Below are 23,647 nucleotides of genomic sequence, written 5' to 3' on the forward strand. Positions count from 1 at the left end.
CTGTTGTGGTCTTTCTGAGTACTTTGCAACAGAAAAATTGTTCTATTTTTCTGTAGTCAAAATAAGTGAAAATGAAGAGGTGGCATTTTTCAAGGAGGGGCTTAACGAGGGATGCATTGAGTCTAAAAAGGTCAAACCACTACTGTTATACGCTAACTTGTTCAGAGAGGTAGAAGTTTTTGTAGGTTACAGCCTACTTGGTAATTACTAGGTAAGTTAAGCGTATACATTTAAACAGGTTAAATGATTTTGTGACATCCCTGTGTGCCTAAACCAGCTTTCCCTTGTGTGTTCTTGGATGCTAAAATAAAAATGACCTGACTATCAGAGATGCTGAATACCTGTGTAAACACATCACCTGCTACAAGAAGTTGTAAGTGTACAGACTTCTGAAAATGTATATGGGTATTTTATATACCAAACCCTAGAGTGAAGAACTTCAAATCTGTAAGCTAACCAAGACATGATGAGAGTAGTCAGTGTGTCATATATACACCGTGATTCTGCATTTTGAATGTGGGTGCCTGCCTTAGCAGAAGTCCCAGGCTATTACATTTTGAGAGTGTAGAATATTCTTTAAACAGCCTAGTCATACTGTAATACAAGTAGGAATGACAAAAAGAGGAGGTGGATGCTAGTAGTTGATCTTAGAAAGTGCTAGGCTGCTCTTTTACTCCTGCTCCGTACTGAACTCCTTCGTTTTGGAAGAACTAGCGGGCTTGTGCCTGTTGGGTTGCCACCGCTGCTTGCCTCCTACTCCGGTTTGTGCCATATTTCAGCCAGAACCTTGATCGTGGCAAAGTATTTTATTCTCGAGCAGGCCGAGCTTGGTTGAGTTGGAGGTATTAAACCTGAAGCAAGGACTTGTGAGCTACAGCTACTAATTTGCGGTGAAAACCTGGAAGACGAGAAGGGTAAGTACAGGCAAGTAACTGTCTGCAGCGGTAAATGAAGCCCGGGACTTGTCGTCGACCCCCCTTTGCAGGGCTTAGACTGGCGCCGGGGGTTGTCCCGGCTCGGATGTGTTCGGACTGTGCTGGCCGGGGCGTGGGGCACAGGGACGCGCAAAAGCGGGGCAGGGGGTGTTGAGGCTCGATAGGCCCCGAGACTCGTCCGGAACCGGCGGGAGTCCGGCTGTGTCCACCTGCCCGCGGGGCCAAACTGCGCATGCTCAAGCTTCCGGCTATTCAGCCACGTGGCCTCGGGCCCCTGCGCTTCTTGCTCGCTGATTGGCTGGTGCCATTCCCGTTGCTGCGGTAACCGCGCGGCGTCCCGCAGCAGCTGCCGGGCCCGGCGGCGCCATGAACAGGAAGAAGCTGCAGAAGCAGGCGGAGGCGCTGAACCGCAGCGCTAGGCATTGTGAGTCCCGTCCCCCGCCCCCTCCCCCTCCCAAGGGCCGCGGGGGCGGGGGCGCGTGGCTTTCCCCGGCCAGGCCGTGACCCGTGCCGCGCTGTGCCCGTGCGCAGTCCGTCGGCCCGAGGTGGAGTGTCTCATCCGGCTCTTCCACACGCTGGTGCCGGAGGCTGGCGAGCGCCGCGGCGCCGCGGGGCTGGACCGCAACGCCTTCCGCAGCGTCCTGCACCTCACCTTCGGCATGACCGACGACATGATCATGGACCGAGGTGAGGCCGCGCCCCAAGGGGGATAGGGTAGGCAGTCCCCGCCCCCGCGCCGGGCGCCCCAGCCAGCAGGTGATTTCCGGGCCGCAGCATCGGCCCGCCCCCCGACAGGGAGCCTAGGCCGGGTCCCCCCCGCCGCAGAGGCGCTGCGGGGATTCCGCTCCAGCGGCTCGAGCACGTGGGGAAACTTCAGGGTTGGGCCCCAGGGCTGCTCTGCACCAGGCGGCCTCCCTTTGTCCAGCGAGGTGGCTGGCTGAGCCGCTTCACTAGGCCACCTTGGAGAGCCTGCGGGCCAGAAAAGCTTCAGAACTGTGGTGTGTGATGCAGTCACTTAAAGCCTCTGGAGATTTCCCAGGTTGGCCTCTTCTTCTTCAGGTGTGCTCCTGCAAAAGCACTGGCTCCTGTCACCAAAGAGCTTGGATGTTTGTAGCTGAAAATGGAAAGAAGCTGCATGTAAACGGTTCCTGTAGTGGCCCAAGGATGCTGCAAATATGATTTTGGCTGGGAGGAGGTGCGGTGGTGGCAGCAGTATACGCAGCTGGAAATGTTTCTTATGACATAGGCTGCATAGTGACAAAGTGTTATAATAGTCTTTCTAGATGTCAGTTTACTGCCCTTTAAAAAGCTATGTCAGCTCTAAGGATGGCCACTTTCCTCACACAAAAGAGATGTGGAAAGGATCATGTGCAGGCGCCGTCCTACAGAAAACAGTTCATCAGAGGAAGGTGCTGAGCAGATGCTGCTGTGTTGACAATGATTCCCACCACTTCCCTAAGGAAACAGTTGATAAATGGAGTGATCGTGCTTTCTCCAGTGCTGACAGAGGTATTAGTAGAAAAGAGAGTGGTAGTGAGCTGTGTTAGTCTAAAGTCAAGCAGAAGTCAGGGTAGAGGTGCACCTTAAACTAATTAAATTGGAGATGGATAAGCATCCCTGAGCCTAAACTTCATCTGATGAAGTAACCTTAGGTCCACAAAAGGATCTTTTAATCTATTAGTAGAAAAGGCCGCTGTTGTCTCTGTAGTGGGACATGATATACACTTGTAAACAAACGTTGCTGCCCTTAGTCTTCAGCTCTGACATGCTGGAGACAGGCTGTTTGGCACTGCAGTGTCCGAACAGCTCTTCTGGAGCAGGGGTACTGAGAGCAGACTGATATGGCAGTCTTGCTGAAACAAGTTAGGTTTCTATCCTTGACAGAGAGGAGTGAAGGATAAGTGTTAATGCACTAAAGTTTACTTTCTTCCCCAAACCGTAGTGTTGAGGGTTTGGCTGCTTGGGAGGGGAGCTACTGTACTGGTATATAGGTAGAGTGACCATAGGTCCCACTTTGGCCAGGACACTCCAGGATTGTGTAGCTTGGTCCCAGATGGTTGGCCAGAAGTTCCAGGCCAGAGTCCAGCAGGGAAGTGAAGCAGCATGGTGAGCCAAGGCAGGTGGCTAGACAGCAGCAGCAGTATGGTCACCTCACATATAGGGGTTTATAGCAGGGTACTGAAGCAGCTTGAGCCTGGCGCTTCCCAACACCAAGTCACTAAGGGGAGATTTCCAAGGAGGGGGTGCCAACCTGGATCTAACTCTTCTCATCACACGGAAGTGCTAGGGAGAAGTTTCAGAGGAGAATAAAGTTGTAAAGGCAAAATTAATAGACTCTTAATTGTAGAGAGCTTTACTTTATAGCCAAAGTCATATTTTCATGTAATTTGTGTGTTTTATTTTAATTTTACTGCAACATAACAAGGGTGATGCTGTTGCTGTGACTATCTTGCAAGTAATTTTGAAGTGTTAATTAGTAAAATGAAAAGCAAAATAGAAATGCTTCATACTATCAAGGACTGCACTAATTGAAAAGTTACAAACAGCAGCTTGTTACTAGTTTGCACATGAAAGAAATACTGGTTTATGCAAGACGGGAAAGTTGCCAAAACGTACACTTGAAGAAAAAAAAGAAAAGGAAAAAAAGGTGAGCTAGATTTCCTGATTGATGTTCTCCCCTGCAGCCTAAAACAAACCATTCTAATTGAAGTCTTTGTATGCCTTTAATGCTGGCTCTTCCTTTTAGGCTGTTATGGAATATGTGATGCTTTACTAGAGTGCTGTCAAGCCAGCAAAATAATGTGTCAGATAGCAAGATAAAATGGCTATATCAGCAGGGAAGATCTAGATTTATCTTATTTGATATATTCAGGATTTTAAATCTCTTAACTAGGCCTTTGGATGACTGCCACGTATGAGCATGTAAGTTATCACTAGGCAGGCAAGCTGGGAACTTAAAATTCATCAGCTATTCTGCAGTAACAGTTTAAGCATACTCTGGTTTCATTAAATAAGCTGCTTTGCATTCACTGGGCACGTCCACACATGCAAGCACGTGCACTTGCAGCTCAAATAGAAGCAGTGCAAATTTGAGCCAGGGCTTTTTGCTTCAGCACACGTGCTGACATGCACTTTGGTGTGGAGCAAAATAACCCTGCCTGGCTCCTCCCAGATCTGCAGCCAGGGGGAGCTAGAGCCTGGGGCCAGCACCTGTGCTGTCCCCAGCAGTAAAGAAAGCTGCCCTAGCAGAAACCTGGCCCCAGCAATATATAAAGCCGCCCTGGCAAGTAGCTCAGGGCTACTCGCTGTCAGGAGCTTCTGGGGCCCAGCCAAATTGGTACCTGGAGACACTGCCCCTTGTGCCAGCTGGACTGCTGAAGCAGCCCTGAGAGTTCCCTGCACCTTTACCCACTGCAGGGGTCTAGCAGTGGGGGCTGCTGCCTGGCTGTGACCTGCTGCGTACCTGCCAGACCTGGATAGGGACTGCACAGCCAGTAGAGGCATCTGCCCCTCTGGGCTAGCTGCCAGTGGACTGTGGTTGCAGGGTTGGCCTCTGTACGGCACTACTGCCCTGTGTGCCCCTTGCCCAGCTATCTGGGCAGCTATCGCTCGGAAGATGTTCCAGGTGTGGTGGCCTGCTTTGAACTGTCAAAGCATGTCCTCCTGGCCCCATTTGTCCAGGAGGTCAGCCACAGCCAGCTGGGTCCAAGGTGCCAGCTCTGAGAAAGTGCCAGGACCCTGCTGGCCTCCCTAGCAGGAATTCTGGTGTTTCCTACTGGAAAACTGAAAAATCCCTGATAAACAAAATCCAAAAGTCACTCTGTAAAATACCCCCAAATCCACGTTCCTCCACAAGTAAAACAAAAGACCACTATAAAGAGAGAGAGAGAGAGCAAGACAGAGACAATGATCAGTTGGACAATGTTTTATTGATAGATCTACAGTGGTAAAGCAAGTCTCTTATCATAATAATAAAGTGAACTCTAAATACAGATTTCATGAATACACGTTTTGCTGCACTCCCACAAGGGGTCCAGCCCCAAACAAGTGGTTCAGCCCCCTAAAGGGGGGTTCAGCCCCCACACAAGGGGTACGCCCCCCAATGGGGCCAAATGGCCCCCCGCAGAGGCTATCACACCCCTGCAAGGCCCACATGCCCCCCCAACTGCTGCCCCCCTCAGCCCCATCCTGCACCAGTTGCTGCAGCCCCCCCAATGGCTGCCCCACCCAGCTCCACCCCCCCCAGACCTCCCAATGGCTTTCCCAGCCCCCAATTTGCACCCCCAGGCCCCCATGGCTAACCCTACAACCCCAGGCACCATCACAAAACCCCCCAAAAAAAGCCTCTGCTTACCTTTGAAGCGGGGGGGGGGGTGCGCCAGGGTCTCCTGGCAGAGTTCCCCCCGATGCAGTACCAGGACAGTGGGGGGGGCAGCAGGGCCCGGACTTGGGCCGCTGGGGCTGTCACCCTGCCCCGCACTGTGTGGGCGGGGCCTCAGGCAGCCAGATGGCAGCTGAACTGCTGGTAAGTGCCGGGTTTTGTTGTTGTTGTTTTGTTTTGTTTTTTTAAGCTATGGGGGGGGAGCAGGGATGGTGGGGCTTGGGAGGATGGGGTTGGCCAGGGCAGGGGTCGGGGGTCTCAGGGGGGAGGGACTGGTGGTGGGAGGGGCCAGCCCTGGAAGGGGTCTGGGGTCTTGGGGGGCTGGCGGGTGGAGGGGTCGGCCCCAGCAGGGGTCGGGGGTCTCCAGGGGGCTGGCGGGGGAGGGGCCAGCCTCGCCAGGGGGAGGGGGCTTCAGGGGGGCTGGCAGGGGGAGGCGCCAGCCTCGCCAGGGGTCTCGGGGGAGGCTGGCAGGGGGAGAGGTCAGCCTTGCCGGGGGGAGGGGGTCTTGGGGGGGGGGCTGGCAGGGGGAGGGGCCAGCCCCAGCAGGGGGAGGGGGTTTCGGGGGGGCTGGCAGGGGGAGGGGCCAGTCTTGCCAGGGGGAGGGGGTCTCAGGGTGGCTGGCAGGGGCAGGGCCAGCTTCACCAGGGGTCGAGGGGGCTGGCGGGGGGAGAGGCCAGCCTCGCCAGGGGAGGGGGTCTCAGGGGGGCTGGTGGGGGGAGGGGCCAGCCTTGCCAGGGGTCAGCGGGCTCAGGGGGGCTGGTGGGGGGAGGGGCCGGCCCCGGCAGGGATCCAGGGGGCTGGGGGAGTGGCCAAGGCCGTTGTGGGTCCCCCACAATGGTTCCCTCCCCCCCTCTTCCAGCCACCCAACCCCTTACTTACCAGCATCAGAGCCCTGGTGCTGAAACACATAGCCTGGCCGGCCATGTGTTTCAGCACTAGGGCAAGTGGCCAACCATAGAGACAGACGCTCTGGCAGCCAGAGTGTCTCCATGGAGGACCCAGCCTCAGGTCACGGTCCTGGACCTGCTTTGCTTTTTTAAACTTCAATTTTATTTTTTTAGACCCCTGGATATAGGGGTCTAACTTTCTCCCCGCACTGCAGACTTGCAGCACGGGGAATGTTTTTTCATTCCCGCACATACCTGTTGCCCCGCTTCAAAGGGGTTTGAGGCTGGGCGAGAGACGTGTGCGCGCTTGTGTGGACGCACCCACTGTGAGCATGCACATGAACAATTATCACTGAATAAATTCACAGCCTGTTTGCCTCACGCTAACATGTTGCATTTCCCTACCCTAGGGAAGACAGGTTCTCCAACCCTGATATTAAGGGAAAGGCATTTTTCAAAAGGGAGGCAAGGGGATGCAAATTAAGTCATGATTAAAATAGACAAACATCTTCACCCAAACGCATATTTTCATATTGTACTACATGATAATAAGTACTTCTTTGCTTTGTCTGGCTTTGTATTGCTGTAAATAGATTGTTTGAATTTCGTCTATTTCTGTTTTCAGTGTTTCGTGCTTTTGATAAGGACAATGATAGCTGTGTCAGTGTAAAGGAATGGGTGGAAGGCTTATCAATTTTTCTTCGGGGGACATTAGAAGAAAAGATGAAATGTAAGGTTTCTCTGATCTCAATACTTTCAACATTTATGACTCGATACTATTTAAATTTTATACAAATATAATATCTTATAAAATGTGGGGTAATTAAAGACAGACAAGGTTCCTTGGGTGAATTTGATATCTTTTATTAGACCAACCCAAATGGTTGGAGAATAGTTATTAAGCAAGCTTTCGGGTTCAAAAACCCTTCGTCAGGCTAAGGACGCTGCAGCAGTTGCTGCGTGCTCTTCCTGGATGGAATGAAAAGATGTTTTCTTTTAACAGTCTTATGTTATTAGATTCAAAGCTTTTTATTACTGCCATTTTGTTTTGGCTTTCTACTTCCATATTTTTATTAGGACCCTAGGACAAAATTATGAGACCAGGAGTTAGATAAAGGTTCTGAACTGACCTGCTATTCATGGGAATCATCATAGTTGGAAAATCGCATTTCTTCAAAGTGCTCTTATTGCCTGCACATTTTCCAAGGGCACAGCTTAGTGGGTTTTCCAGTATCTGTTGCCCATCAGCAGACTAATCTGCAGTGACAGACTTTCACTCCTCCTTAGTGAACATGCACAGAACTAAAGGAATGACAGAGAACAAATGAAGGATTGTCAAACCAAATGTTTTCACTCTACACTTTCAACAAGGATAGGATTTCTTACCTTTAAAAATGGCACCCCAAGAAGCTTCATTTTTTTTAAATTAATAGGTACAATGCATTGAACTTAGTAGCAACTTTATCTAACTCCTTTTTATGAATCTAATATCTTTGTTAGTGGGATAAGCACTCTGTATAGATCCTAGTGATTACATGTACTCAGGGTCGCTGGGTGGGGGGCAATCGCCCCAGCCCCCACGCCTTGGGGAACCCTGTGGAGCTGGGCAGAGCAGCCACAGCGACTCTGCGGCACTGCTGCTTGCTTCAAGTCCAGCCACTTGCTTACCACCCCCCCTCCTCCGCTGGCCACTGTTGATGGCAGTTGCAGCTTCCTTGGGTCTGAGGTGGGTGCAATCGGAGCAGGGCAGGGCCCCACATTTGCCCCAGCCCTGCACCCTGCTTGGGTCAGTTCTGCATGTGCTAACTAAATACAATTTTACAGCCTACTGTCTCTCATCTGAAATACTGACCCACCTTTCCACATCTTCTTCCATAATTTATTTAATCTAAATGCAGTTTTACAAAACTTGTATTTGTTTTTATTTATACAGCAGTGCAGTAAGCCTACGGACAAGATCCTTGGTTTGGAGCATTTATAACTCAAATAACTACTGTACTTGTTTTTCAAACTTAGCTAAAAATGAAGTTTTAACTGTGAATGATAAGTAAAATAGTGACCAAGTACAAGCATAAAAGTAGAACTATTTGTATGTAAATGTAGCTATGCTGTTAAGGATAAAAAAAAAAAAGTTTTACCTGTTTTAACACATAGCTAACAACAGTTCTAAAGGCAAGGAAATGGTTTATAAATAAACTTGACTTATTTTGATAAGATTGTTTTGAGGTTTATGACCTGAATGGCGATGGATACATATCACGAGAGGAGATGTTCCATATGCTGAAGAACAGCCTCCTAAAACAACCAACAGAAGAAGATCCTGATGAGGGAATTAAAGACCTGGTAGAAATAACACTGAAAAAAATGGCAAGTACCCTTCCTAAAGTGGTGGTTTATTTAAGTGTTCTCTTGATTTTAGTGAGGTGCTCAGACTGCAAAAGCAGTGAATCCCTATGAGGATATTTCAGCTTCATAAATGGGGACTGAGGCACAAGGATACTAAGGAAATTACTCCAGATTACACAAGTTATGAAAGGAGGAGCTAGAAATACACATCACTCATATCTCATGAGTTCCAGTCCAATGACCTAAAAACACAACAAAGGCTTCTCTCTCATTTCACCTGTAAATTTTTCCTACAGCCAATTAAAGATGCATTTCATGTAAAGAATTTCATGTCAGAAGCTGTAGCAACATCTCAGGTAACACAAGAAAATTGCCATATGCTTTCTTTCTGACACTAGAAGAATAAATGGTTTTCAAGATTCAAATTATGTTATATTTAAGACAACAGTAGAGTTGCTACTCCATGGACCAGGGCAGAGCTGTGCAGCACAGGCAGCTGAGGGTGAAGCGGGGGCCACATAGGTATGTGGTGCAGTGGTCAGGGGGCTCGCCCATACAGTTGTGCATTGCATCAGTGTGGGGGATAGGACCCATGTGGGGCGCTTACTAGTGCAGCCCATGGGGTATCCAGCCCCTGGCTGCTTAGAAGTTGCACAGCCCTGCTTTATACCCTCAGGTGGGGGTGATACAGAGATACCTAGGACACGGGCACCGTTTTAATAGAAACGGCTGGCCAAAAACCTTTGATCTTGTGCATAATCACAGGGAATCATCAATAATCCTTATCCTTCTTTTGCAGGACTATGACCATGATGGCAAACTTTCTTATGCTGATTTTGAAAAAGCTGTAAGAGATGAAAATCTTCTTTTAGAAGCATTTGGACCGTGTTTGCCAGATATAAAGGTAGGAAAGTATCCCTGCATTAAAATGGGAAATAAATTTGTAAATGCACCCTTCTGCTTAACTTCCTTTTCATGAAATTCTGCTGAAGATGTGCCTTTGGGCCCGCCTTTGGCTTGAGCCAAGAGGTTGAACAGTCTTAAATATCAGCTTCTTGGCAGCCTAGGCTCCCAGGGAGAAGCTCCTGTCAGGCAGACAGCCCTGGAAGTCAGGGCTTTGGGGCAGCTTGGTTCTCCCTAGATTTTTGAGACTCCTCACTCTCTCTGCCCTGAAGACCTGGCACTCCCTGGCACACACTTGGGACTTCAGGGAATATGTAAAACCTGTCATTCAGTTTCATGGAGAATTCTAAGCTTCCTAGTTTTGTAGTGCTTAGTAAAAACAAAACCACAATTTTCAAACCTTAAAATCCACTACTAAATGGAATTACCTCTCTGCCCAGCTGTACTACTAATCTTAATTTCTAAGGTAAGAGAAACAAGGGCATGGCAGAGAGAGGTTATGTGCCTTGCCCAAAGTCATTAAAAGCTGAGCCAAAAAGTCCAGGCTCTGACTCCCAATCCTCAGCTCTGAAGTAGTGCTACCTGGAGATGCAGATTAACTGTTTCCTGCTTTCATAGCTTATGCTCTGTATTCTATACCCTGAAAAAGGGTTTTGGTATAAAACTAGGAACCTAATAAGGAGCTTTTTCTGCTATGCATTACTATATAGATCTAGTAAAAAAAGCTGCAAATGCACTTAAGATACTAATTTTACTATTTTCTAGCATATGAAATAACCAGGCTTGCAGAGCAGCAACAAACTTTTACTTTTTTTTTAAGCCAAGGACAACACTCATTGCAGCCATTTGATTTAATTCTAATATTACAAATCAAGACATTCAGACTTATGAGTCCTATATAATAGTAATACTATCCTATAGTTTCCCCCAGGAACCATAATACTGAATATTCTGATTTCTCAGCCATGAGCCATCTTTTATTTTTGTTTGATTTTACATGAGTTGTGATAAAAGGGATTAGAAGGATGTTCCTAAAATTTCAGTAACTTGCTTTATCCTTAAAGACCTCCGTTTAACAGAAGAGTTTTCTAGATAATAGTTTCCTTGATCTAATCATTAGGAAAAGATAAATTACTGTGTTGTTTTTGTCTTGTTACAGAGCAGCATGGCATTCGAAATGCAAGCTTTCCAAGAAACTCATGATCTGTAGCTCTATAACTAGATTTCTGCTGTTAACTGATTCAGAAAATCTGTTTTTCTTAAGACATTAAAAACAGAAGCAAATCAGGATTTAGTTTAACGCTAAAAACTAATATTCCTATTTTTAGTATAGCTTCTAACCCATTTCTTCAGTATTAGGTAACTCAAATACTTCCTTTTAAATGATCTGCAGTTCTTTTACGACAGAAAAAGTTACTTGTACACCTGGAACTCTTGCATCTCAACAGCAATAGGTATACAGAGGACTGTACTATAAACACTTGTTTGATTAATGAAATGTACCAAAAAAAGTTTAGAATTTTTAAACCACCACTTAAATCATTTTGAAATATAGTTTATTTTTTACTTGTTACATTAGAAAAATAAATAACTGAAATTGTATCCTTTAAAAAGAGTGAACATTTATATTCTTCTTCTCTGTTTTACAAGTGGCTTTGCTTGAATGTCCTGTCGGTTTTCCTTCAAAGTTTCTGGAACGGAAGCTGCCACCTAGTTTAAAATATAAACACCAAGCTTAGTATGCTGCACTTTTTACTGCTTTTAGAATAAAAGCTCCCATATATTTATTTCTCTCCAGTGTTTTGAGTTCTGGGAGGAAGAGAAAATACTTTTACAAGTACAGCTTCAACAAATAAAAGGGTAATCAGTGACCAAACTGGCTGTATTTTAACACCAAATTGAATATTTGATGTTAGAATTAGGGATGCATCGATAGAGATTTTGGGGGCCAATGCTGATAGCCATTAGCGGTTCTTGCTGCTGCTTGCACCCCAGGAGGGTGGCGGGGGGGGGGTGCCCCCCAGATCTGTGGAGCCAGAGCTGGTGCTGTGTGGGGCTTTTCTTGCTGGGGGCTGGGCTCTGAGCAGACTGCAGCCACCTCAGATTTTGCTGTAGCTCCACTCCCAGCCCCATGTCGCTGCAGACCCAGGTTTTCCCCGTGCTTGGGTGGAGGTGGGGCATTCAGCTGGGGCTGTGCCAGGTGGCAGGCGGTGGCACGGGGCTGGGAGCAGACCTGCAGTGAAATCTGGGGTGGCTGCACCGCCAGAGCCCGCTCCGAGCCCAGCCCCCGTAAGAAGAGCCCCACACAGTGCCGACTCCAACCCGCAGCTGCAACCTGTCCATACTGTACAGATCTAGGGGCACGTGCGCCCCCCCCCCCTTGCCCCCACCCTCCCAGGGTGCAAGCAACAACGGGAGCTGCCTCCACCCCACGAGCCGTGCCTCCATCCCATACCCCCACCCCAGCTGGGCAGTGCCTGCCCCTGCCCCCATCCCTCACCGCGGGGGGGCGTTGATCTGCCCTGCCATGCCCTCCTTCGCTCCACCTCTCTTTCCAGTTGGAGGCCGCTCTCCACACTGCCAGTTCTGCTCTGTGCTGCACTGCAGCTGCGCGCAGCATGGACATTCATCGGCCATATTATCAGCCCCATTGGGCCAATATCTGATATAGACAACTTTCTTCATATCAGTACCAATTCGATATCAAACTGCACCTCTAGTTAGAACAGTATATTACACTCTTCTGTTATATTAAAGGGATGTGAAAATATAGTTTTATGTCCTGCAACTTACCCTGTAATGGAAAAAAGGAACTATAGTAGAAAAGGAAGATTGCACTTGTAGCCAGGGACTTTCAAATAACTTGTTGTACTCAAGGAAACTTGAATAGAATTGTTTCTTGAAAAAATGTTAACCTAATTTAAATCTACTAAATGCAAAAATAATAAGAGAAAGGCATACATTATTCCAGATTTAAGAAAAATATAATATGATTCAAGGACATTTGGGATTCTATTTTTATTCCATCTCCATAACAAATTTCCTCAGGTTAGAATATTTTCTTTCCTTCAACTGACAGGCAGGCATATCTGCCTACAGCATGTAATTAAATTAAACTGTGACCTTCCTAGATCACGCATCAGTAAAAACTAAGAGAATTCAAAATATTTATTCCTTTTACAGCAAAAGATTAAATAAAACAGAAACACCACACTGAAATCAGTGGGAATACACGTGGAGTTATACGTCACTCTACATAAGTAAAAATACTATCTGGCCCCAACTACTCTCTAGTAAAATTCAAAGTCATAAATTGTAAACTCCAAGAATGAAAGCCTTTTACATTTTACAAACAGGAACAAAATGTAGGTAACCTCAGAATGAAGTGGATCAAAATAATTTATAGAAGGAAAGTGCTGGGTAGTCAGAACATCAATTTAAGTGTCAAATAATCTGCCAGTCTCTGACCCAGTTATTTTCTAAGGAAATGTTTTTAGAAAATGCTTAAAATTCTCAGGCAGATTGATTTCTCAAGAAAATCTTTTCTAGATCTCATTTAAATGACACTCATTAGAAGAGAACAGGATAAATTATTACTGTGCATAAGTATTTTGCCATTAAAAGTAGCTGAGAGTAGAAACAAGTTCTGACTTTATAATATTATCGCTTAATTTCAAAGTAGGCATCAACTTCAGATTTCTGTCCAACCCTTTACTGTTTGAGAAAAATGCAGATAATCCTGAGCTGTGGTACAGCTGTTCAGGTAAAATGTGTCACTTAAGCCATTGTACAACATCAATAAAAAATAATTTAAAATTTATTTAAACTGAAGTAAAAAAAAATTCAAATAAGTGTTAGGTAAAAGAAAGAAGATTCTAGAAAGTGGGCATGCCCTCTGGGTATTATTTTTTCATTCAGAATAGTTACAACAGAAAACTCATGGATACTAGGCAGCATGCCATAACACACACAAGGATGAGAAACTTATTTGAATAAAATTGGAGGTTCAAAAGAACGCAGATCAACACACAGACTTCTAAGATTCAACTAGTTGGTTGTCTCTTATTGGATATCCCCAGTTGTAAAGAGAAGTGAAATCTGTGTGGAAAATGCATATCTTGATGATTACTTTAATGCGTCTTGTATTTTTGAGATTAAAAATAAGAAAATTTATGAAGTGAAGATACTTCAGCACTCAGAGTTGCAGCACTATGAAAGTGACCACACTGCTGCAACTAGAAGGTTAAATACTATGTTCTCTTTCGTGACATTTGGCTTTATTTTGGGAGGTAAGTGCAACTGACTGGGGCATCTCTTAGAATCCAGGCCAGATGGTGAAAGTATATGCGGCATTTTAATATAATTAGATTATGGTCCCATAAATTAGGTTTTAAACACTTGTTTGTGCATGAAAGCTTGCAAAGAATTTTTCCAACTATTTGAGTTGGTTTAATAAAAGATATTGGATTTACCCAAAGAACCTTGTCTGCCTAAGTCTGAAAGGACTTTTTTTTATAGCACATACCTCTTGAAGTTTATTTCGAATTAAGCTTGCTGAAGTATTCAAGGAATCATCCTCCATATCCACTTTGGGCATTTCTGGCAGCTGAGGTCCAATGACAACTTCATTAATATCTGAATTTGTTCCAATTATTCCAAGTTTATTGCCTTCGTCTCTTTTTCTCTTCCGCTCTTCCAGCTGAGTTGCCCGTGGCATAAATCTATCAATTCCATTATCAAAAGTTCTTTGCAGTGCAGGAGAAGCAGATACATGCTTATGTCCTCCCTGCTGTACGGCTGGCTTCAGAGATGGATTGTAGCTAAAGCACTCATAAGCTTTAGTACTGTAATGGACACACTGAGGGGATGCCAAATGACTCTGAGAGTGATAGCCTGAAGGATGTGCTATGTTTCCTGCGGAGACGTCACAATGTAATGTCTTGTAAAAGTCTGGAAAACATGCAGATGGATCCCAGTTGCCAACAGTTCTGTCAGCAGCACGGAATCCTGAGGTTGGCGACTGAAAGTCATACTCTGAGTTATTTGACACAGTCCTTTTAGGCTCCTGTGGCATCTTTGAAAAATGATCTTTAACACAAAAAGGGTATTTTGACTATTATTACACACACATATTGCATAAGTAAGCATTTTACACAGCTAACTTATAGTGGAATTGACCGTTTTCAAACTGGTATTTGAGGCTTAGCCTCGACTTGACTGTGAACTGCAAAGCTTAAGCAAAACAATTTAGTTCTGAAAATGAGAGAACAAAAACAGTTCTCTTACTTCTGAATTCTTTTAAACAGTATTTGATAATGCAATTAAAGACTATCATAGGATGTTAAGACCAGTAAAATTTAAGATCGGGGGTTTCCTGTGACTGACCTGTAGGCCAAAACACCGCAGTACCACATGCTGCAGGCCTATTGCCACATCCCTTTTACTCCCAGCATGCCCTTTAGGCCAAGGCTTACAATGGCAGTTTTCCCCTGGGCGCTCCAAGGCTGAATAGGCCCCACTGCAGTGCTCTCTCACTTTTACCCAGTCTGAAGTAAGGGTGAAAATGCCATTCTACATTTCCTGGCCATGTTTACGTTTTTGATGAATGAGGTGAAGAATGTCATGAGAAAAGAAACTGTATGGGGAAGAAAAACAGGTGTTGAATAAAACCTGTGCATTTCTAATTACAAACCTTTACTACTTGTTGCTTTTGCTATATATTTTCTTCTGTCTTGTAACTTCTCCCTAGTTTCTTGGACTGTTTCAAATTCTGGAGCATAACACACGTGGAGCAAGCTACCAAAGAAATTCCGTTCATCCATTTTTTTCTTGGCCGCTCTAGAGAAACAGAAGTTGCATTCAAATATTAGTTACAAACACAACTTTATCACAGTTCACATTTGAACAAGAATTTCTGAAGATTACTGATAAATACTACTTAAAAAACCAAGTTCAGGAAACTGAGTTATGATATTATGCAAAGAACACACAACTTGCATTTGTAGCAAAACATCTCTGAGGTGGCTATTTCACTTTAATTCTCCAGACTCATACTTTAAGATATGGAAAGCAGGCAAAGGTTATCTACTGCAGTACCTTGCATTCTGTAACTTTTGGAATTTGATGAGATAAACTTCTGTAAATTGTTCTGCTGGATACTCATCTAGAGCATTGTATTCTTCAATGGCACCATATAATGCAAACTGTTCAACTAATTCCTTCATAACACCCAACGCAGGAACTCCCTGTATTAGCAAATAGCGAGATTCCAAGTTGACAGTATAGACCTGCAAAAAAACATCAAATTTTTATCTCATAGTAAAACACAAAACAGACTGAAACAACTAAATGTTCCATTATTTATTGCTTCTGCAACTTTGTTCCTTTATTTCACCTTGCCCCATAGTGACTTTGGAGTTTTCCGAAAGCAGCATATTAGAGTTCTAGCAGAAGTCTGTAACAATTGCCCAAATACTTGCCATTTGTGCTAAGGCTTATAATACAGTCTTACAGGTGTTGGGTAGCTTATGCAGGAAAGAGTAGTGCTATACACCACTAGAGATTAAAAATTTCCAGAAATTTCACAACCATAGAAAAAACAAGTTTTGGGAAAAATTGAAATATAGGTAAAAAAAATAAATATTGCATATCTACATTTACTTTACTATTTTAAGAACATTAAATATATTATGTATAAACCTAATTAGCACATAAAATTGTAATGTTTAATATATTTATGAAATTAAAAAGTATAAATGCCTTATTATTTGAATAGAACCAAGGCATTTAAAATAATTATTTGTAATTATTGTTACAGATGGAGCTACAAGCTACTGCACCCTGAGGTACTTAAGCATATCTTAGTTTTGCTAAGAAAAGAAATAAAAGTTGAAAATAGAAACCGTCAACATTGTAGTAAACAAAAGGAATTTTTTATTATCTGGAATTAAGAAGTGTCCTCCATACAGTCAGCACACTTCAGAAAACAGAATAAATTCACATTTTTAGAAAAGAGCTCAGAAAAAAATATCCCTTTACAGTTGCAAACAAAATTCAGCACATGAAACCAATATGTCATTTAAACAATCAAATATATCCTTGAAAATATTAGCATCAAAAGTTTATTTGTCTAATCAAAATCACACTCAGGTTTCTGAAATATCACTATTTTCTGACTCTGAACCTTCATTTTTTATCTTCATGGACTTCAGAAAACTGAAGGTTTGCACGGATTGAAACAAGTTTCTCTACTCTTTCACAGGTTAGTTTATTTCTTGATTTGGTGTATATTTCTAAACAAAGACCAGTTTCTTTCACATGCTGCAGAAAATAGAGGAATCTGAAGCAGACAAGAAGCAAGTGGAGCCAGGGGGGGAATATGTTTGACTGAGTCCCAGATTGTACTCCTGGACCAAATGCCTGACCATGCTCTGGACTCTGCAACATTTGAAAGTACCTTGCCAACATCAAGTCCTAAGTGTGTTGCTGGTCTTATAATCCAGTCAAATCCAGTAGCGATGCAATCATCACTGACATTTCTACCTTTGAATCTTGGATCCAAAAGATTTGCAGCAGCATGAATTGGTTGGCAACAAAATTCCTCCCACCTGTGAGTGAAGTCTTTCACTTTTCCTTCTTCCACTTGTAAGTATATCTTGTAAGTGGAGATATACTTGCATTGTCAAACACAGTTGATTTTATCTGGGCCATTATATGTCTGACAAAAGCACACTGTCTGATTCAGATACAATGACTGCTGAAGAAATTGGCTTTAGAATCTTCAGGGAGTTCTGCAGCTAAACCCAGAAGACTTCCTCATCAAGTACAGTGTTCCTTACACTTCAGACTACTTTAAGACCTTCAGTTATCACCATTTCTTGAAGAGCTTCTTTGTTAGTAAACTTTCAAATGAGATCACCCCAACCTACGTAGTTTCACAACAAGGTTTGAGTGTTGCCATTTTATTCTTCTCATTTTTCTGCTTCTTCTTAAGGATTGCAGCTACAATATGAGTAGATTTTACATACTTTATGTATGTCTACTTTTGCTTTATTACAGATTTTTTGCAGTGTGTCCAACTCCATGAAATTATTAAAAAGCAAGGTTAGGCCATGGGAAGCACATCCTATTGCAGTAATATGTAAATATTTGTCCATTATGATCTCCCATGCTGCTTTCATATTACTTGTGTCGTCAGTCAGCAAAGCAAATCCTTTACCACTCCCAATCTTGTGTAGGACTTCACATATATTACTACTGATATACTCTGCAGTATGTCTGTTCTCTCCTGTTTCAATGCTGTTATAAAAAACTAGTTGAGGTGTTATCACAAAATTTATGATTCCTTCTCCCCATACATTTGTCCACCCATCAGTAAGTGCTGCAAGACAGAGCGCTTCATTGATTTTTTGTGCACAGATTGCATTACATGTTCATATTCTGACTTTAAAAGAGGCTCGCTCAAAGAATGTCTGCTGGGCAAATGGTACAGTGGTCTTAATTTAAATGCTGCCTGCCAAATGCTGCATTTTCAGTGATTGATAATAACATCCTAGAAGCATATATTGCTCAAGGAAGAGCTTAGTCAATTTTTTCTTGCTCTTCAAGTGTCATCTGGCCTACAAATGAAGTTATTTTGAGTCTTTTGGATACAGTTGGTTGAGATATCTGTTTACCTGATGATGTTGACTGAGTAATGCTTTGTGATGCTGATGTTACTGAAGAAGCAGGAGGACTTCTGGATCGAGAACATTTGCAAGTGCTACTTCCATTATCATCGTGATCTACCTCATTCACACTCATGAAGGATTTTTTTTTTGTCTGCAGGACACTTCATACATGCAAGGATGTGTTTGATCATCCTGGTAGCACTTGGAAATGCACATTTAATTTGACAGTGTTTGCAAAATGCAGTTTTTTTCCATAAGTGACTTGTAGTTGCTGTGTGGAAATGCTTCCATATGTTAAAAGATGGTTGCACCATGTTGCTGAGGGAGAAAATGTAATAGCTAAGTTACATATATAAACACTAAGTTACAGCATTTGAAAAACTGAGCAATTGATGGAGGGGAGCCCTCTTCAGTAAGCTAACTATAAACCACCCCTTCCCTCAGACCTCACCTCTCTGCTAAGGTAAGGGTAGAAGGTGATTTGCTCAGAAGCCATCAGATTGGTAGGAACTCCATTATGAATTACATAAATTATAAAAATAGACTAACTGAAAATATAGTTCAATATACCAAACTCAATGAAATTGAAACTTACCTTTCAGAAAACAAGAAGTCTACTTCCAGCTCCTTTGTGTTGCTAGATACAGTTTGTTAGGTACTTCTGTGGATCTCAGGGTCCAGGAGATTCCATTCCACCACCAAAATCTTTAGGTTTCTTTTTCCTCTGAGGCTCTGCTACCCACAACAGTATTTCAGCTGTTTCTTCACACAAGGAAGAAGAGTAATAAATGCTTGTTTCCCTGTAGTAGGGAGCTGCCAGTGTCCACTCCCAGTCCTTTGAGGGGAGAGGTGACCAGGTTGAGGGGCCTACTCAGGACTCAGGAGGAATACATGTTACTCTATCTCCTCTAAACTCTAGATCAGGGGTAGGCAATGTTTTTGGATGGAGTGCCAAAAAACCACACAATGTCTACCTTGTAAGGTGCCAGAATGCTAAAAAAACCCCAAAACTGGGGTGGGGTGTACATGGCAGGATAATCATAAATGTTGTTTTTTGGGGGGTTGTTTTTTTTGTGGGGTTTTCTGGGGTTTTTTTTTACAATAAATACCAGGTTTTCTAAAAATTCTAAACCTGGTGACAATAAATAAAACTTCATATACTACCTTTGTTGTTTGTATTTATTTTTGGTAAGCAAATTATGATGAGAGAGAGAGAGAGAGAGAAAGAGAGAGAGAGAGAAGGGGAAAGAAAAAAAAGGAGAGAGAGAGAAAAAAAGAAGGGAAGATGGTGGTTCTTTAAGGATATGCTTGCTTATTTCCTTAAAACACGTGCTCTGTATTCACTGCCATAAACAAGTAAAAATGCTCACAAGTCAAAAATCTTTTCCTAGTGGCTGCCCTGGCTCCACTCCTGACAGCTGAGTTTGGTGATGTTAGACTGGTAGCTGGTTGTCATCAGATGCAAACATGAATCCGAACTGTCAGTTGTCAGACAGTTTCTTATAGGTAGGACCGAGTATGGTTTTCAGTTTTGAAAACACTTGTTCACAGCGGTAAGTAGATCCAAAGACAGCAAGGCAAAAGCTACTTTTTTCAGGAAGGGACGCTGTAATCTTGAGTTGACAGTCCCTTTCATTCTTAAGATCACCTTCCAGAAATTTGAACTTTGATACCCAGATGCACAAGGCTTGAAAGTCAATCAGTTCCAATTCAAATCCTTCAATGTTCATCCACTGAAAGTACTGCAGTTCTATGCCACTTTCTGTAGTACTGTCAGGGGTCACAAGAAATGAAAACATGTTGCAAAAATCTTGGAATCATCTTGTGAAGTCATCTTCCAGCTGTCCTCTGTAGTCGCAGATATCCCTAGTGTTAAATTGATGCTGCTTGGAATGGATTTTCAGACTAGGGAAGTAACAGAAGGCAGATGTTTCGATACCTCATCTGAAAACAGACAGAAACCTTTCCAGTCTTCATACAGCTGAAGAATGGCTTTCTGTGTTCCTTGTAACCTGGTATTCAAATAGTTTAAATGTGATGAGATGTGATGTAATGTGATGTCTGTCAGAAACATCAGTTTTGTTAGCCATCTGTCATCAGTAAGGTCTGCATATTGCTGACCACTTTCCTCAAGAAACAGCTTGATGGACTCGTGACAAGCAACAAATTGCTTGAGCACATTACCCTGACTCGACCAGCGTATGTTACCATGCAGCACTAAATCTCCATACGCAGCATCCATATTATTTAGAAGTTCATGGAATCTCCTGTGTGTCAAAGAGGAGCAGGCAACCAAAAATTGACAATTTTTTTAGAGGTGCACTGATAAAGATTTTGGGGGCTGATACCTATAGCCAATTTTTAAGGAGGTATGTCAGCCGATACCGATCCGATTTCCGATACAGCTGCATCCAGATGGGGAGGGGACAGGCGGAAGGGGCATGTGGGGGCAGATCAATGCCCCCCCGCGGTGAGGGAGGAAGTGGGGCTGGGGTACGTACTGCCCAGCCAGGGTAGGGTGGGCACAGGACGGAGCTGCAGCTTGTCAGGGGGCGGAGGGGGGTTGGGGAAGGGGAGCAGCTCAGGCTGCAGCTGTGGGCTGAGGCCTGCACCAGGCTCCTCCTGGTGGGTGGGGGGTTGGGTCACACTGTGCTTGAGGCAGGTTGCGGCACTGGCAGGGGGCTCCAGCCACCCCAAATTTCTCTGTAGCCCCCATACCCCTCCCTCCCAGCGCCGCCACTGCATATCCACCGAGTGCAGCCCAGCCCAGCCCTCCCTGCGGCCCATGGCCCTAGCCTGCAACTGCAGCCTGCTTTGTTCCACCCTGATACAGGGGGCACACGTCCCGCCCGCCATGCCCTCCACCACAATAGACTTACCAGCTGCACACAGCTCTCCAAGCTGTCGGGCTGTGCTCCTCACTGCCTGCATGCTGTGCTGCAGCTGCACGCACACATGGGCATTTGTCAACCAGCAGAAGCGGCAGCGGAGCCGTATGCCACTCAGGACTGACAGGTGCAGGCAGGGGGAAATGCAGCTGAGCCCCTGCCACTCCAGCCAAGCTCGTCCCATCCCGAGTGGCACATGGCTCTGCTGCCGCTTCTGCTGGCTGGTGCAGACCCGGCCGGGCTCCTCCCATCCCCAGCAGCACATGGGAACCTGGCTTCAGCCGCATGCTGCTCCAGGTGGGATGGACCCAGCCACCGGCCAGAAAAAGCAGCATGCAGCTGAAGCTAGCTTCCCACATGCTACTGGGGATGGGAGGAGCCCGGCTGGGACAGCACCGGCCAGCAGAAACGGCGGCAGAGCCGTGTGTCGCTCAGGACGGGACGAGCCCGGCTGGAGCAACAGGGGTTCAGATGCATTTCCCCCCTGCCTGCGCCTGCCAGTCCCGAGCGGCACACAGCTCCGCAGCCACTTCTGCTGGCTGGTGCCAACCCGGCCGGGCTCCTCCCATCCCCAGTGGCACATGGGAAGCCAGCTTCAGCTGCGTGCTGCTCCAGATGGGACAGACCCGCCTGGGTCAGCACCAACCAGCAGAAGTGGCGGCGGAGCCATGTGCCACTCCAGACTGACCAGCGCAGGTAGGGGGAAAGTGCAGCTGAGCCCCTGCTCCTCTGGCTGGGCTCATCCTGAGGTTCATTTCATGTTTGTAAAATGCTTGGAGAGCCCCACATAGACGCACTGCATAGAAGTGAAAAATAAATTTTAACTTATTTGGTTGGCACCTTGGGCTGAGATTTTCAAAGCTGAGTCAAAAGGCCAACTTCCATTAAAATTAATGGGATTTAGAGGGCTCCAAATCTTTTATGACAACTTTGTAACATGCCTATCTACCCCTTTTTGCAAATCTCAGCCATAGTTTGGAAACTCAGCCAAAGAACATAAGAGCTTCTGAACATAAGAGCATAAAAAGCACCATGCGTGGTCAGCCCCATGGTCCATCTAGCTCAATATCCTGCCCCAAACAGTGGCAGAGGTGGATGCTATAGAGGGAGAGTTTTGAACTGGTTATTTAAACCTATTTCATTGTCACTTCCTGCAACTTCATTGGTGTCAAAGGTCACGTGATATCACTTCCTGATGTGATACCACTTCCTGTGAGGTCTTTGAATATGGCTTGCCAGCCCACTGGGTGATAAAAAGTTTGTGATCCGGCCCCACATTCAAAAAGGTTGGACCACCCCTGTTTTATATTGTACAAAGGTTGACAACCTATAGTCCACAAACCAGATTCAGCCTGCAAGATTTTATCTGGCCTGCCAAAAACCAGCTGCCTGCTCATTGCTCGCCTCCTTTCCCTCCCCCTGGGCTCCCACACAGCAGATCTCTGCAGACCCTCTGATCCCACATTTCCCAAGGAGGAATGAGCCAAGCACACAGAAAACTCACGCCAGCTGCTTCTGCAACATGTAGCCAAGGGGCAGGCATCTCCTAGAAGCCCTGGCAGGCAGCCTGCCCGCAAACAGCTTAGGCAGTAGCATGCCATGCAGCACATGCCATGTCTTGGGCAAGTTGAGGTAACTGTCCTGACTCCAGTGGGCAATGGCTGGTCAAATTAAGGAGTTATGACTCCCTGGCTGCATTCATTTGTGTTGCTGTCAGCAAAAGGCTACCAATTCCTGGTAGAGCTCACTGCAACCCTAAGAAGTCACTGTTCTGGCCAATTAAAGTGGTGTTGACAAAGAAAGAGTCCCAAATCTTTCTTGTAATAGGGCTGGAGTTTTGTTGCAGCCATGACAGTCCAGGAAAGGTGTGAAAAGTAACATGGGTTTTCGGTTGACATCTTCTATCGGACTAACCATATAGCTGGAAATGTCAGAGGCTTTCCTACACAGAGACTTCTGGATCACCTGAAGGGTGCGCCATGCCCAAAAGTTCATCTAACACCTGCCAGCCATACAGTGAGTGCAATAAGAGAGCACCAGGCCGGAAACTGGGGGGGGGGGAAGGGTGGCGCGAATCCACCCGCGTCCTCTCCCTTCCCAGCCCGTCGCCGCCGCTGCCCGAAGGGCGGCGCTATGGGGCGTTGCGCATGCGCAACCCAGGTTGACCCGCGCACCGCCGCTCCCACCTTCACGGCGCGCGGCCGGCGGCCCTCGCGGTACTTGGCGCGCGAGGCGCAGACGTCCCGCTGAGCGTGATGCCCGCACGCGCCCCCGACCTCGGCGCCCGTCGCCGCCGCCATCTTCCGCCTCTACCCTCCCCTCCTGCGCCGGGCGGCTTGCCAACAGCAGCCAATCAGGGAAGGGTGGAGCTATTGATTTCCCTTCATTGGCTCTGGGGGGAATCGTCATCAGGCCGGAGGAGACCTGCCGCATCACCGGACTGGAGTGAGAGCCAATGAAAGAGAGGGAGCGAGTGGGAGGCGCAACCCCATTGGCCTGCGATGGGCCGTACCAATGTGTGCGGGCGGGGAGGGGTGCGGCTTGCTAGAGACCTGGACTTCGTCGTCTACCAGCGGACGGGGGAGCTGCGCGTAGCGTCAACCCCGAGAGTTCGGTCCGGCCCGGCCCGGCCCAGGCC

At 45.7% G+C, this 23,647-nt stretch overlaps 2 protein-coding genes across 8 annotated transcripts; one reads left to right on the forward strand and one right to left on the reverse strand.

The window, feature by feature from the left end:
* The first annotated feature begins 1,255 nt into the window (after window positions 1–1,255).
* On the forward strand, window positions 1,256–11,065 carry CLXN (calaxin). Its single transcript, XM_014603255.3, has 6 exons — window positions 1,256–1,359; window positions 1,467–1,622; window positions 6,829–6,933; window positions 8,419–8,570; window positions 9,349–9,453; window positions 10,612–11,065. The coding sequence occupies exons 1-6, from the start codon at window positions 1,302–1,304 to the stop codon at window positions 10,660–10,662; spliced, it is 627 nt and encodes a 208-aa protein (XP_014458741.1). The 5' UTR covers window positions 1,256–1,301; the 3' UTR covers window positions 10,663–11,065.
* On the reverse strand, window positions 10,992–23,609 carry RBM48 (RNA binding motif protein 48). 7 transcript variants are annotated; one of them, XM_059728999.1, is made up of 7 exons: window positions 23,196–23,279; window positions 18,717–20,133; window positions 18,128–18,439; window positions 15,549–15,739; window positions 15,145–15,290; window positions 13,978–14,540; window positions 10,992–11,162 (listed from the first exon to the last, which is right to left on the reverse strand). In XM_059728999.1, exons 4-7 carry the CDS (start codon window positions 15,674–15,676, stop codon window positions 11,076–11,078), a joined length of 924 nt encoding a protein of 307 aa, XP_059584982.1. In that variant the 5' UTR covers window positions 15,677–15,739; window positions 18,128–18,439; window positions 18,717–20,133; window positions 23,196–23,279; the 3' UTR covers window positions 10,992–11,075. The 7 variants fall into 7 exon arrangements, with proteins under 7 accessions (XP_059584982.1, XP_059584983.1, XP_006270201.1 ...); XM_059729000.1 differs by lacking the exon at window positions 23,196–23,279 and having other exon boundaries at window positions 18,717–18,883; window positions 19,492–20,780; XM_006270139.4 differs by lacking the exons at window positions 18,128–18,439; window positions 18,717–20,133; window positions 23,196–23,279 and adding an exon at window positions 23,522–23,609.
* Between the last annotated feature and the right edge of the window lie 38 nt (window positions 23,610–23,647).

This window comes from Alligator mississippiensis, chromosome 5 (genome assembly GCF_030867095.1).
Source record: "Alligator mississippiensis isolate rAllMis1 chromosome 5, rAllMis1, whole genome shotgun sequence".
Lineage (NCBI taxonomy): Eukaryota > Metazoa > Chordata > Crocodylia > Alligatoridae > Alligator > Alligator mississippiensis.

Bases quoted from the DNA above. Each gene is read 5' to 3' on its own strand.
- RBM48 (XM_006270137.4), bottom strand. From the start codon at position 23,309: ATGGCGGCGGCGACGGGCGCCGAGGTCGGGGGCGCGTGCGGGCATCAC. The intron at 15,740-23,195 runs GTGGGAGCGGCG...GTTTTTTTGCAG, and splicing joins GCCGGCCGCGCGCCGTGAAG to GTCTATACTGTCAACTTGGA. The intron at 15,291-15,548 runs GTACTGCAGTAG...CTGTTTCTCTAG, and splicing joins CAAAAGTTACAGAATGCAAG to AGCGGCCAAGAAAAAAATGG.
- CLXN (XM_014603255.3), top strand. From the start codon at position 1,302: ATGAACAGGAAGAAGCTGCAGAAGCAGGCGGAGGCGCTGAACCGCAGC. The intron at 1,623-6,828 runs GTGAGGCCGCGC...TTCTGTTTTCAG, and splicing joins CGACATGATCATGGACCGAG to TGTTTCGTGCTTTTGATAAG. The intron at 9,454-10,611 runs GTAGGAAAGTAT...GTCTTGTTACAG, and splicing joins CGTGTTTGCCAGATATAAAG to AGCAGCATGGCATTCGAAAT.